At 42.0% G+C, this 15,091-nt stretch overlaps 1 protein-coding gene, 1 long non-coding RNA gene and 1 pseudogene across 2 annotated transcripts; all 3 read right to left on the bottom strand.

The window, feature by feature from the left end:
* Positions 1-1,809: 1,809 nt before the first annotated feature.
* Positions 1,810-14,431, bottom strand: LOC139195349 (uncharacterized). The gene is made up of 2 exons (XR_011580193.1): positions 14,321-14,431; positions 1,810-2,048 (listed from the first exon to the last, which is right to left on the bottom strand). It is a non-coding gene; the product is annotated as an uncharacterized lncRNA (long non-coding RNA).
* Positions 2,017-13,866, bottom strand: LOC114824524 (uncharacterized; annotated as a pseudogene).
* LOC139195346 (endo-1,3;1,4-beta-D-glucanase-like) lies at positions 6,951-8,957 on the bottom strand. Its single transcript, XM_070820754.1, has one exon. It carries the CDS (start codon positions 8,538-8,540, stop codon positions 7,605-7,607), a length of 936 nt encoding a protein of 311 aa, XP_070676855.1. The 5' UTR covers positions 8,541-8,957; the 3' UTR covers positions 6,951-7,604.
* Positions 14,432-15,091: the final 660 nt, after the last annotated feature.

The raw sequence follows: 15,091 nt of genomic DNA on the forward strand, positions 1-15,091 counted from the left end.
AATAGGCCATCTTTTACAGCGATAAACGGTAAGCTTAAGAAATTAAATTACCATTTCACTCGAAGAAGTATAAAGTTCGAAAAGGGTAAGTAAATAGACACAAAGATATATATATTTGATGCACAGTCCACCCTGAAAAGCCTAGCAAATTTTCGTAATGGGGCTTGAAAATTGAAGTTTAAATAGTAAGTTAACAACTTAAAACACTAACCGGGATTGTAACATAGCTTGTAATTTCTGCAATATAAATAAGGACAAAAAGGATTAAATTCTTGAGAAGCACTTGAAAAAAACAAAAAATTTAGTGAATAAAAAGGTCATTAGCAACCCCCATGGTTGTTGTTAAGATACATATATTTACAGATATAAACTTTATCTCACCTCAAAGAGAACGGCAAACAACCACACTCAATCGCCATATGAAAAGAAATTGAACAAATTAGGATTTGGTTGGTAATAAATTGAAATGGGTTGAATATTATAACAAAATGATTAAAGAAAACACATAATTTATGTCTTTTGAGGGAATCAAATTACCTAACTGAAATTCGTTGGAAATCAAAGGCTTTAACCTCGTATTGGGAATCAAAGCAGAAATATGTAAAAAAGCGGTGACATACCTGTGGAACTCTTGAGCATGGAAAGGCTCTGGTTTCTTGCAAAACAACGGAAAATGAAATAAGAAACCCGCCAGAAAACTCGATAATAGATTGGTTAAAAAACACTTTAAAATACTCTTTGTAACACTTGGTGATGATAAACACTATTTGTTTCCGGATGAAATTAAGCATCCAAAAAATAAATAAATAACAAATCAACTTTACATAAAAGTTTATACTACCCGCCCCAAATCAACTGGAGAACTCATAATAGAATTTCTACTTTCCAATTTATCGTAACCTTTTCCATCTCAGAACATTCAAAATTTTCAACAGAACATGGATTCTATAATGTTGGTTAAGATTATCTACACTACACACATGCAGATTAAGGCAAATACATAGCTAATTACGGAACAAAAAAACCAAAACTTGTGTTTAACATGCATAAACATGCATAACATACTTTAAAAGCAAAGATATGTATACAGGTATAAATAAATGACAAAACAGCACCAACCAGCCAGAAAGCGAACAAAAGTATAAAATGGAAGTGCAAAATCAAGCAAACATTCAAACCATTATGCAATATTGCCAGAAATAACTAAAAATATTCATTCAAGTTCAAACTTTTCCACAGTAAAATACACATGCAAAAGGTCAAGAGTCGGAGACAGTGGGAGGGATGGAAGAGAAAGAAGTGATCTGAGAGATGAGAAGCGAGAAACGCAGAGGGGCTTCCCCGATCAGAATTTATCCCAATCAACAAACAAAACCCAGATTTCAAGAATTAAAATCATAAAAAATTCCAACAAATAAAAGAGAACCCAGAAACCAAACCCATCAATCTTTCCTAAAATCGAAGAACTCACCAGGAAACCCATGGTTTTTCTGGGTTTCAAAATTTTCTTCGAATCCGAACGGGATTCGGCTGCAAGAGGGAAGGCTAGGGCCTGTTTGGTATCCTACTAAAAAACTTGAATTGTTCTTAAAACTATTTTTTAGGATCATCTCTTAGAAACAGTTTTTTTTAGGTTTCGAAAACTTGTTTGGCATTGAACTTAAAAATTATTTTTGAATCTAAAAATTTGAAAACTTGTTTGGTTTAACTCTTGAAAACAGATTTTTTTTTTTTTTCAATTATGTATTTGTTTTAAGATATACAAAACATATGAAATTAAACCTTAAACATACTATTTTGATATCCATGTGCTAATACACCACATATATGCTCGATAATCAAATTAAACTTCAAGTCTTAAATAATAAATATTACATTAAAACATTCTAGAAAACCAATAAAGATAATCTCCACGATAGAAGACCAACTGCTTTGATGGATTAATATTATGATCAATCCAGTTTGCCCATGTCCTCAGAGCTCTTCTATAGGCCTCAAATGCATCAAACTTTGGATAAAGATAATCTCCCTCTTTATAGTAGCTTTTCCTGTGAGAAATGACTGTCATGTTACTCCAGTGTTCCAGTATCTTTTACAGAAGTAAAAATGGCCTAAAGAAGAGTTCAGGCACCGCTCAACCAGACTACGTTTCAATTAGTTGTCATCAATATAAGCCAACCAAGTAATTTTCATGGTAAGAAATGCAAGGACATCATATTACTGTGAACACGGAAAATTCCTGAAATGAAAGAGACAAGAACAACGTGCACAAACAAATATTTGTATTTGATGATTTTGGTGTTAATGGATTTGTTGGGTTACGATCTCTTTTAACTTGATCCTCTGATTCGATCTCCGTAAGATATGTATTTGTAGATGTGCGATTGATCCAAAGGGCTGTTGGGCTTGATCTAAGGATGAACGTTCTTCAAGGGCCGTGGGCTTGATCTTGAAGGTGGATTTGAGCGGATCTTCAAGGAGCCGTTGGGGCTTGATCTTGAGGATGAGTGTTTCCTCAAGGGCCGTTGAGGCTTGATCTTGAATAACGGTGATGAGTGGATCTTCAAGGGCTTTTGGGCTTGATCTTGAATAACAGTGATGAACGGATCTTTCAAGAGGCTTTTGGGCTTGATCTTGACGAACAGTGATGAACGGATCTTCAAGGGCTTTTGGGCTTGATCCTGAAGAACGGTGGCTTGTTGATCCAAGGGCCGTCGGGGCTTGATCTTGGAAAGTGGATTTGAGCGGATCCTCAAGGAGCCGTTGGGGCTTGATCTTGAGGATGAGTGTTTCTTCAAGGGCCGTTGAGGCTTGATCTTGAATGACGGTGATGAACGGATCTTCAAGGGCTTTTGGGCTTGATCTTGAAAAACAGTGATGAACGGATCTTCAAGGGCTTTTAGGCTTGATCTTGAAGAACGGTTGGATGTATGGATTTGTCGACGTTTGTTGATCCAAAGGGCTGTTGGGGCTTGATCTTAGGATGAACGGATGATGAACGATTGTGCTTTCTTCAAGGGTCGTCGGGGCTTGATCTTGAATTGGTGGAAGTTCTTCAAGGGCCTTTGGGGCTTGATCTTGAATGGGTGGATTGTTGATCCAAGGGCCGTCGGGACTTGATCTTAGAAGAACGATGAACGAAGAACGAAGAACACTTTCTTCAAGGGCCGTCGGGGCTTGATCTTGAATTGGTGGATGATTGTTGATCCAAAGGGCCGTTTGGGCTTGATCTTAGGATGAACGATGAACGAAGAACGAAGAACGAAGAGAGCTTTCTTGATTCTTCGGGAACCTGGATGCTTGAGAGCTTCGGAGTTTCAGAGCTTCAGAGCTTCAAGAATTTTGCCTAATGATTTTGGTTCCTTCTAAATGAATGAAATTGGCTTCTATTTATAGAATTTTCCAAGGCCTAATTTTGAATATAATATTCCAGATGAAATAAGTCGTTTCTGCCAGGTGTTGACACGTGTCCTGTTTGATGACTTTTCCAACTTATTTTGATTTTTTGTTTAGACACACGCTACGTGTAAAATTTATGTAATACATGAGCGTTGAAACTTTGATTTATCGGTCAACATTTATTTACCGAAATTTCGATGTCTACAAATGCCCCCACTTCAAGACGCGTTGTATACATGTGCTTGTCGCGTGTAGGAGATGCGTTTTGAAGTCCCTTACTGTAGATGTCGATCCAAGGGCCGTCGAGGCTTGATCTTGAATTGGGCTGGAGATTTCTTCAAAGGCCGTTGAGGCTTGATCTTGAATTGGGCTTGAGATTTCTTCAAGGGCCATTGAGGCTTGTTCTTGAACTTTTGTTTGAAATTTCTTCAATGGCCGTTGAAGCTTGTTCTTGAACTTTTGTTTGAAATTTCTTCAAGGGCCGTCGAGGCTTGATCTTAAAGGTTGAAATTAGACCACAAGGAGCTTCATGTGGTAGATGATCTTTGGCTTTGGTAGTGGATGAATCGGCACGTATTTGTTTTTTTGCGCTTTGTTAACTTTCCACAGCTTTGATCTTGAACTGGGTTGGAGAATTTTCTGGATTCCTCCAATTGTTGATTTTCCACAGCTTATTCTTGAACTAGGTTTTGATTCAAGGGTGGTAGACACTTGATCTTGAATCGGACTTGTGATTTCCTCGAGGGCCGTCGAGGCTTGATCTTGAATTTGGCTGGAAGCTTCTTCAAGAGCCGTTGAGGCTTGATTCTTGAAGGTTGACTCGAACACATGGCAAGCATGCACGAGGTGAAGGTGACGACTTGTTGCTTTGTTCAATCTTTCTAATTCACACCTGAGCAATTTGGTCAACGGTATGATCTTCAAGATTGATGGGCTCTTCTTCCAGTTAGTGACCTGATCTTTAAGGATTCGATTCAAGGGTGGTGAAACGGCACATGCATCCCACAACGCCTAGCAAGTCGACCCAAGAATTTGAGGGTCAAAACGAGTCATCCACCCAGAGTGATTGCAAACCTGATGATATGAGATACTTTTGACTTTGAAGAAGTAGCGGATGAATCGGCACGTGCTTTGTTGTGCTTGTCTCCACATGCTTCAATGTATCATTTTCCCTTGTCTTATCTATTCTTCTGGCAGAATGTAGCATCTTCTCGAGTTCTTCAGCTCAGATTCCTTCTGCTGAGCTGACTGTGCAGGCTGCATTCTTCTCTGCTTGTTTCTTCAGGCAGATGTGGCAGCTTCTTGAGTTCCTCAGCTCGGACTCCTTCTGCTGAGCTGACTGTGAAGACTGCATTCTTCTCTGCTTGTTTCTTCTGCACGTTGTCTCCACATGCTGCAAGGTATCATTTTCACTTGCCTTATCTGTTCTCCAGGCAAATGTGGCATCCGAGTTTGAGTGGAGGTTCCGGCATATTGTTTTCTTTATCCTTGTCTTTGTAGGTAAGAACAAGGACAAAGGAAAGGACAGGGAGAACGCATGATATGAGATACTCTTGCTTTCTACCTTGGTGATATGAGATACTTTTGCTTTGGTGTCATTTGTTTGCAGAGGTACCCCAAGGAATAAGAAACACTGAGTGACTCAAAAGGCTTCGTTGGGAAGGCATTCTCGGAGATGAAGAAAGGTTCTCGGAGATGAAGAAAGGTTATGTATGTCTGCCTTGCTATGGAGGGTGAAGGTGGACAGTTATAGGAAATTCTTTAGTACCTGTAGAGGTACTATTCTTTTACTCGTGTCGGCAACCAATGCGTGATTGATCAGTATGGCTTCACGTGCTTTCTTCTTTATCAGAAATCTTTGACAAATTGTCCGTAATTTTCGTCAAGCTGAGTGTGCATGTGACAGGTGTTGACGAGGCTGAAAAAGACTGGCGCCTCTTCGATATCTGGGATCGGCGCTTCGACAAATTGCCCGTGATTTCCGCAAAGCTGAGTTTGCGCGTGACGGGTGCTGACGAGGTTGAAAAAGACTGGCGCCTCTTCGATATTTGGGATTGGCGCTTTAACAAATTGCCCGTGATTTCCGCAAAGCTGAGTTTGCGCGTGACGGGTGCTAACGCGTCTGGAAAAGCAAGATGCTTCTTCGATTTCTGAGCTTGCCTCCTCGATTTTTTGAATTGGCCTCTTCGAATTCTGAGCTCGCTTATTCAATCTCTGAAATCCCGTCGAGTGTTGATTTTTATAGAGGCACGCAGTTCGTTTCAAAGCACACTTGAAATTTTTTTTTTTTGCTTGTAGAAAACTCTCTTCGTGCACTTCTAAGATCTTGATTTTGTCCGACTTCTTATTTCTTCAACACCTTTGAAAATGTCTGGACCCTCCGACCGTCGTTTTGATTTGAACCTTGGTAAAGAGGCAGCCCCGTCTTCTCCAGATAACATATGGCGCCCATCCTTCATATCCCCTACTGGTTCTCTTACCGTTGGGGATTCGATGATGAAGAATGATATGACCGCTGCGGTGGTGGCCCGAAACCTTGTCACTCCCAGAGATAATAGACTACTTTCCAAACGGTCCGATGAGTTGGCTGTTAAGGATTCTCTGGCTCTCAGTGTGCAGTGTGCAGGTTCTGTGTCTAATATGGCCCAACGCCTATTTGCTCGAACCCGTCAAGTTGAATCATTGGCGGCTGAAATGATGAGTCTCAAACAGGAGATTAGAGGGCTCAAGCAGGATAATAAACAGTTGCATAAGCTCGCACATAACTATGCGACAAACATGAAGAGGCAGATTGACCAGATGCAGGAATCTGATGGTCAGATTTTACTTGATCATCAGAGGTTTGTGGGTTTGTTCCAGCAGCATTTGCCTTCGTCTTCTGGGGCTGTACCGTGTAATGAAGCTCCAAATGATCAACCTTTGGCTCCTCTTCTTCCTGGAGTTCCACCGAGTGGTGTGGCTTCAAACAGTCAACCTCCGGCGCCTCTCTTTTCTGGAGCTCTGCCGAGTGGTGAGGCGGCACCTGATCGTCCTTGAAGATCCTCTCTTGTAAATTTGATTTGATTTTTTTTTTAAGTATGTATAATGCAAATTTATGTAAAATTTCTAGAAAAAATAAATAAAAACGGACTTTATTTCTCTCAATGCATTTGTTTTTTTTTTTTTTTTTTTTTTTTTTGCTGTAAACATACATATATTATGCACACACACATACATACATACATATTAATTTTTCACATGGACTGATCCACCATTCCAAAACCTTTTCTTTTTTTTTTTTTGCATGGTGCTAGCCACCAAGGATCCACTTTCTTCTTTTTTTTATTTTTTATTTTATTTATTTATTTTTTTTTTTTTCCTTCTTTTCCGCTTTCGGTGCCGGGTGCACCACCATTCATTTTTTTTATTTTATTTTATTTTTCTTTGTTGTCGGTGCCTGGTGCACCATGTCTCTTATTTTCCCTTTTTCTTTATATTGTAATTTTTATATGCACACATACATACGTACGTACATATATATATAGGGTGCGGGATAGGAGTTTAGAGGAGGAAGAAGGAGAAGCACGGAGGAGGAAGAAGGAGGAGCAAAACGCAGCGTAGTGCGTTCTTCCAATGCATTAATGGAGTACTAAGCTTCATCCGTACAAATCCATCACAAAACGTCGAGGGCTGGGCGATGAGTAGAGGGCAGATCATGGAGGAGATGGTGATCTTTTGGCTTTGTTCATGGGCTTTAGTGGAGAAGACGAGGGAAAGCCAAACAATGATGAAGAAAAGCAGGCTGCCAAAGATTGCTGCACACCGCCGCTTGCTAGGCTGCTGCTGTCTGCTGCACCACATGTTTGCTACTGCTCGTGACTGCTTGCGGCTTCTTTGACGACCACTGCTGGCTGGGGTGACGGCTACTCACTGCTTGCTGGGATGATGGCTGCTCCCCGCTTGTTGCGACGACGGCTCTCTATTATGCCAATGGGATCCCAATCTTATGGAAACAACTTCGCTCAAAATTTGGCATAAGAATGAAAGGTGGCGGTGGTGTAGGCGTGGGTGGAAGGAAAGGCAGTTATGCTTCCATATCCAGAACTTCAACATCATTTATGGTGGCTGTAACTCTGTGCTCTGTGTCTATTGGAGATGGAGACAGCGTCGACTAAGCGAAAGATGCGAACGAGGAGGAAGAAAGAGTAAATGAGCAGCGTTAAGCTTCAAGCTTGGAAGTTTAGCTTCGCAAAGTCAAAGGCGGAGCGGCCCGGGTGAACCGACTTGATTCTGGCCAGAGATCCTGCAGGTTTTCCGGTGAGGAATGGAGAGAGAGCATCAACACCAGTGGCGGAATCACGCCCGCGGTGCCCAGCTTTGAGTGAGTCTTGGAAGACGAGGACGAAGTGGAAGACTTTCTGACCAAGTTTCTGATATCGATGGCATGTGTATTGAAGCCACTCCAACAAGTCTTGATAAGCCTCCTCAGCAGCCTTACAAGCTGCTTCATCTTCATCGTTGTACCTAGTGGTCCACCCGTGTTCCACTTTTGGAAATATCTTCACACGGCTTTTGATCTCAGGTTTTGCAGCTAAAGCCTCCTCAAATTGTTTCACGACTTCAGGTGGAGACATATGATCAATCTCAGCGCCAAGTATTTGAGTGGGAACCTTAACCGCCTTGATATCATCCAGAGTGACAAATGCAGGATGACACATAGCAGCGGCTTGGATAAGGTCATGCTTTGAAAGTTCAACCACAACCTTGGCCCCGTAACAGAATCCTACAGCACCAACTGCAGAAATACCTTTACTTTTTAAAGTTTCAAGTAATGGTTTTGTATCTTCGAATGCTTTGTCCGGTTCATGATGTTTTATCCAGCCAGGGAGAGCGGCAAATCCTTCCTCTCCGAGTTCAAAAGGGTCTCCGTAAAAGAAGTCAGGGACCACAACAAAAAAAAAGCCAGCAGCTGCAAGTTTGTCTGCCATCTTCCTCAAGTTTGGAGCATCGTATCCAAAAATATCAGAGAGGAGAAGAACGGCGAGCTTGGAGTCAGGGGAGCCAACAAGATAGGTGTCGAGACCGCCGAACTTCTCGACGCGGCCGGAGCCACTCGATGGGTTCAGGGTTGGTGGTATGGCTACTCCGGGTGTGCGCACCATGTGCAGCAGATGGCCATGATTGGTTGGTTCACATGAAGCATATTCCAAGGGTTTATGAAACTGTTCTGATCGGCAACAGGGGTGGTTTCAAGGCCTCCGCTGTGGCTGACGCCGTCGTTGATGTAACCGAGGATCTCGCCATTCTTTGAGTACAAGAGAGACAATGGGGTCTCGAAGGGAAAGGAAGGCTGTGAAGTCGAATGAGTCATTGGGCCTGGACGCTACAGGAAATGAAGGTTGTAGGTCCAAGAACTGGGCCTCGACTTTTGGGAGTTATGTATATGCATATATACACACACACATATATATATATATATAATATTTGTATATTCTTTTTTTTTTTTTTTTTTTTTTTTTGTAAATACATAATAACATATGTATTCATTTTTTTTTTTGTAATAAAATTGACTCTATTTAATAAAACATTTATTTTTTTATTTTTGATGTGACTGAACTTGAAATTGAATATTCAAGCTGCCTACGTACCATTCCAAAGAAAGAGATCAAGTCAAAATGTAGTTCAAATACATACATATTTTTTGGTATTTTCTTTTTGTGCCGTTTGCAGTTTTAACTCATGCAGGCAAGGAGTGTTGGTGTCGTTTGCAGTTTCAACTCGTGCAAACAATGAGCATTTGGTGCCGTGTTGCAGTTTCAGCTCGTGCAAGCAAGGAACGTTTGGTGTTGCCTTTTATGCTTGTGCAGACCAGGAGCGTTGGTGTCGCCTTTTATGCTCGTGCGGATCAGAAGCGTTGTGCCATGCAGTTTAGGCTCGTGCAGGTGAAGAGCCTCGTGTCCTACAGTTTAGGCTCGTGCGGACAAGGAGCTTTGGTTCGTGCAGTTTAGGCTCGTGCGGACAAGGAGCTTTGGTTCGTGCAGTTTAGGCTCGTGCGAACAAGGAGCATTGGTTCGTGCAGTTTAGGCTCGTGCGAACAAGGAGCATTGGTATTGCCTTTTATGCTCGTGCAGACCAGGAGCTTTGTGCCATGCAGTTTAGGCTCGTGCGGGCGAGGAGAATTTGTGAATTTTGTCAAGCAATCCGAGAGAGTTGTTCCTCGTAATCTTCATAGCAAGGAGCCTTGACTGAGTAGTTGAAGAAGTCTTCAGGAAAGATGTCACACATCGTGATAGGGATGGATGATCTTTGTGTCAAAGTTTCATTATCTCCAACACTTTCACATTGTTTTGGAGGTTGACGAAAGCTGTTTTGCCCCCTTTCTGATTGGTGCACTTGTGGAGAAGACATATGCTTCTTGTGCAGTTTCTTCGAAGTGACATGAATCCATCCTTCAACTTCGCTTGGCTTGACTGGCATGGTTTTGGAGCATGCCCCCAGCGATTGAGGTGAAGATTTTGAGTAAGAAGAGCCAGAAATGATGGTGGTATAGTTTGACTTCACCACATCATCAAGATCTAGCTCGATGATTCCTTTCTGAGCCAACTTCATGATGAGATCTTTCAGCACGAAGCACTTTTCTGTCGGATGACTGATGAAGCGATGGAATTTACAGTACCTTGGACTGTCAGTGCGATTCATCTCTTCTGGCCGTCTGCATTCAGGCAAACTGATCACCTTCTTGTCCAACAGGTCATCCAGCATGGCAACCACATCAGAGTCGGGGAATGGATAAGTCTTTTCCTCAAGCTCCTTCAAAGTGCATCTACGCATCTCTTGATCACAAAAAGCTTCGGTTTGAATCGCCTTGCCTCGTGTAGGGATTTTGACGGGAGCTGTGTTGACCGTCATTGCTTCCTTGGTGGATTTCCACGTAGTCTTCTCTAACTTTGGCCCAAGAACTTTGTCGTTCTTGTAGTCCACGATCGGTTCTTTCTTCCCATGATGGGCGATGCTCAACTCCATGTCATGGGCGCGGGTGGCCAATTCCTCGAAGGTCCGTGGTTTAATGCCTTGAAGGATGTATTGCAAACCCCATTGCATGCCTTGGATGCACATCTCAATTGAAGAGGTTTCCGAGAGCCTGTCTTTACAATCGAGGCTTAGAGTGCGCCATCTGTTGATGTAGTCAATGACTGGCTTGTCCTTCCACTGCTTTGTGCTCGTTAGCTCTAGCATGCTCACAGTGCGGCGGGTGTTATAAAAGCGGTTGAGGAATTCCAGCTCTAATTGCTCCCAGCTGTTGATGGACTCAGGCTCTAGGTCCGTGTACCACTCAAAGGCGTTTCCTTTCAGCGAGCGCACAAACTGCCTGGCAAGGTAGTCCCCTTCGGTCCCTGCGTTGTTGCAAGTTTCAACAAAGTGGGCAACGTGCTGTTTCGGGTTTCCTTTTCCATCAAACTGCATGAACTTTGGTGGTTGATAACCCCTTGGCATCTTCAAGGCATCAATCTTCTTGGAGTAGGGCTTCGAGTAGAACAATGAGGTATGTGAGCTCCCTTCGTACTGTGCCTTGATGGTGTTGGTGATCATCTCCTGCAGCTGCTGGATAGAAAGAGATCCCATGAGTGCCGCTGCTTGGTCTGGCTCCGGTTTCACATCGTTTTTCTCCACCTGAGGCTCCTCTTCTTCGTCATCTCTTCTCTTTAGTGGATCATTATCTGGGTCGGGGTTCTCGTCGTCCTGTGGCTCCAGTCGGCTGACGAGTGCAGCGATTTGCAAGTCTTTTTCTTCAACAATCCGTGTTAGCCTTGCGATCGCTTCATTCATTTGAGCCAGTTGTTCTTCGATGGAGGTAACGCCGATGGTCATGACTTGTGCAACCAATAGACGTGACTTTCCTTTAGACATCCAAGATGCTGACGAAGAACGTCGTTGGCTGTTTTGGGATGTCATCTTGTATGCCTCAGCAGCATGCTTCGGTGCCCCCAGCGAGGTCAGGTTGATGACATACTCACACATTCGATGCTCCCCTTGCTCTTTTAACAGCACCAACTTTGAAGTGGCATGTTGAGAAGCGGTTGTGGCGCCAATGGATGCTTCGTTCATGGCGGAAGTGCTTAGGCTTCTTCCATTTGTGAGAACGGCTTGTCCTTTGCTTGATGCCATTGATTTTGGAAGTGTGCTTGAATTTCTTGAATAGAGAAAGAGATGAGAGGTAGAGATTGTCCTACTGGGCGTGCCAAATTTGTGAACACGAAAAATTCCTGAAATGAAAGAGACAAGAACAACGTGCACAAACAAATATTTGTATTTGATGATTTTGGTGTTAATGGATTTGTTGGGTTACGATCTCTTTTAACTTGATCCTTTGATTTGATCTCCGTAAGATATGTATTTGTAGATGTGCGATTGATCCAAATGGTCGTTGGGCTTAATCTAAGGATGAACGTTCTTCAAGGGTCGTGGGCTTAATCTTGAAGGTGGATTTGAGCGGATCTTCAAGGAGCCGTTGGGGCTTGATCTTGAGGATGAGTGTTTCTTCAAGGGCCGTTGAAGCTTGATCTTGAATAACGGTGATGAGTGGATCTTCAAAGGCTTTTGGGCTTGATCTTGAATAACAGTGATGAACGGATCTTTCAAGGGGCTTTTGGGCTTGATTTTGAAGAACAGTGATGAACGGATCTTCAAGGACTTTTGGGCTTGATCCTGAAGAACGGTGGCTTGTTGATCCAAGGGCCGTCGGGGCTTGATCTTGGAAAGTGGATTTGAGCGGATCCTCAAGGAGCCGTTGGGGCTTGATCTTGAGGATGAATGTTTCTTCAAGGGCCGTTGAGGCTTGATCTTGAATGACGGTGATGAACGGATCTTCAAGGGCTTTTGGGCTTGATCTTGAAGAACAGTGATGAACGGATCTTTAAGGGCTTTTAGGCTTGATCTTGAAGAACGGTTTGATGTATGGATTTGTCGACGTTTGTTGATCCAAAGGGCCGTTGGGGCTTGATCTTAGAATGAACGGATGATGAACGATTGTGCTTTCTTCAAAGGCCGTCGGGGCTTGATCTTGAATTGGTGGAAGTTCTTCAAGGGCCTTTGGGGCTTGATCTTGAATTGGTGGATTGTTGATCCAAGGGCCGTCGGGGCTTGATCTTGGAAGAACGATGAACGAAGAACGAAGAACACTTTCTTCAAGGGCCGTAGGGGCTTGATCTTGAATTGGTGGATGATTGTTGATCCAAAGGGCCGTTTGGGCTTAATCTTAGGATGAATGATGAACGAAGAACGAAGAACGAAGAGAGCTTTCTTGATTCTTCGGGAACCTGGATGCTTGAGAGCTTCGGAGTTTCAGAGCTTCAAGAATTTTGCCTAATGATTTTGGTTCCTTCTAAATGAATGAAATTGGCTTCTATTTATAGAATTTTCCAAGGCCTAATTTTGAATATAATATTCCAGATGAAATAAGTCGTTTCTGATAGGTGTTGACACGTGTCCTGTTTGATGACTTTTCCAACTTATTTTGATTTTTTGTTTAGACACACGCTACGTGTAAAATTTATGTAATACATGAGCGTTGAAACTTTGATTTATCGGTCAACATTTATTTACCAAAATTCTGATGTCTACAATTACATTTCAGCATTAATAACAATAGCAATGTTGCAAATAATAACAGCATTGGCAAAAACAACCGAGCAGGCAAGCGCAACCACCACTGCAGCATACACAATATAATTTGGCGACAACCCTACCATCGAACATGCATTGCACACAACAAGAAGAAGAACCAAAAACAAGACGACGCAACCAGCAACCACACATAAGTTGAAACAACCCGCTTCCATATCTTGCATATAACCAAGTAAAACTGTGATGCATCAAACTTCTTGAGGGAATAACTACAATACATAGAGTAAACCACTGCAGCTTTTGACAACAAAGACAATGTGATGTACAAGGGGAAGCACATCGTACACGAAATAGCCATCTCAGCAAACTTCTGGCAAGAGTGACTGATAAAATCCCTCAAAGGGAGTACACTGGACTTTGCAATTAACAACATCCTAATGGTTAGTCTCTTTACAAGTGACTGATCAACTACCAAATTCGACAAAAGTAAGGCGGAAACTGGGCAGATTAGTAACAAGGCAATCACCAAAAAACCCCACAAATTGTACCAGAGAATTCTAACAGTTTCTCTCAAAATTTCCAGAGCACTCATCGAATGAAATCTGTGATCGTTACCAGAGAGTTCTAACTTCTTCAACTTTGTCTTCAACTTGATCGTTACTAGCTTACATGTAATTAGTTGGGAATTTTTGAAGATTATATTAGAGAAAGCAGAAGGTATGATTCTCAGAACACATTACTAGTAAGAGTTAGCTCAGCAAGATTGTATAAGTTAGATAGTCGATGTCTCTTACTAATTCAGGGGAAAGGTAAAGGTAGATAGCAGAGGATTAAGAACCTGATAGTAATCAATACTGTTTCCATTATTCAAGCATTCGAGAGTTGTCAATGCATGGGAACTGAGAGTTAACAGATGATATGGAGAATGCATTTAACTAATTGTGAAAACATGTATATACAGGACTTAAAAATCTGCAAGTAGCAGTACAGATACAAGATTCCAAGTTCATAACCAAATAAGAAAACAAAATCCAAGATTCCAAGTTCATAACCAACAACCAATCATCAAGAACAAAACCCATCATGCCCAAACCCAAATACAAACCCCACTAACCTAATCACCCAAAATTCACTACTGTAAACACAAAACCCACCAAGAATTACCCTCATAAAAAATGCATTACCCACCAAAAAACCATTAAGCCCCACATTCAATCAAGAACCCAAAAACTTCAGATCCCTCGAGAACTTGAACAAACCCCCAAAAACCAAGAAAAACACAGAAAAGCTAAGAGAGAGGAGCAGAGAAAAATCTTACCAGATCGTCCTTGAAGGTTAGGTATTTCTGGGTTTGGGGTTTTTCAAATCTGAAAGACTGAGTGCGTGTTCTTCCTCAGTGCAACATTTGAGAGAGAGAGTGATGGAAGCTACCAAAGGACAGAGCAGGAAAGAAAAAAACAGTATGACTGAAATATCCCAAATCGGAGAAAACCCACATCACAACAAATTCAGTTCACAAATCAATCCTCATGGGCACATTAGAAAACATAAACAGAAGAGTGTTCAGATTAATTACCAAGCTATGAGCTCGATTGAGCTCAGTTAGGTTAATATATACACACAGTACACAAATGAATCATACCAATTATATAGATAAACTCAATTTCTCACAACCCAACAAACAAAACACATAAATCAACTTTCCCATCATTTCCTCCATTTTCCAAGGAACCAAACAAAATAGTAAGAGACAGACCCATTCCCTTGATCGTTTCTTGCAATGAAGAGAATGGCCCAGTTTTGTCCCCAATCAAGCACTCAGAGATTCGAGGCTTAAAGCTATTCACCGGAACCTTCACCCTATTGGCCGGAATCTCTTGGTTGTTCGTCGTTGGTGAGGCGCAACGCGTGGTCTGTGCAGCGCAGGTCTCAGACCTCCATCATGAGTCGCAACGCAGGGATATGAATTCGTGAAAACAAAAACCCTAAAACCTGACTTTTGTTGTTTTCAAATTATAATGGACTGCTTTTAAATTTTTTTGAGTCTAGTTTTGCAAAATGCGCTTACCAAACAGGTTTTTTTACCTTA

Source organism: Malus domestica, chromosome 04 (assembly GCF_042453785.1).
Source record: "Malus domestica chromosome 04, GDT2T_hap1".
Taxonomy (NCBI): Eukaryota; Viridiplantae; Streptophyta; class Magnoliopsida; order Rosales; family Rosaceae; genus Malus; species Malus domestica.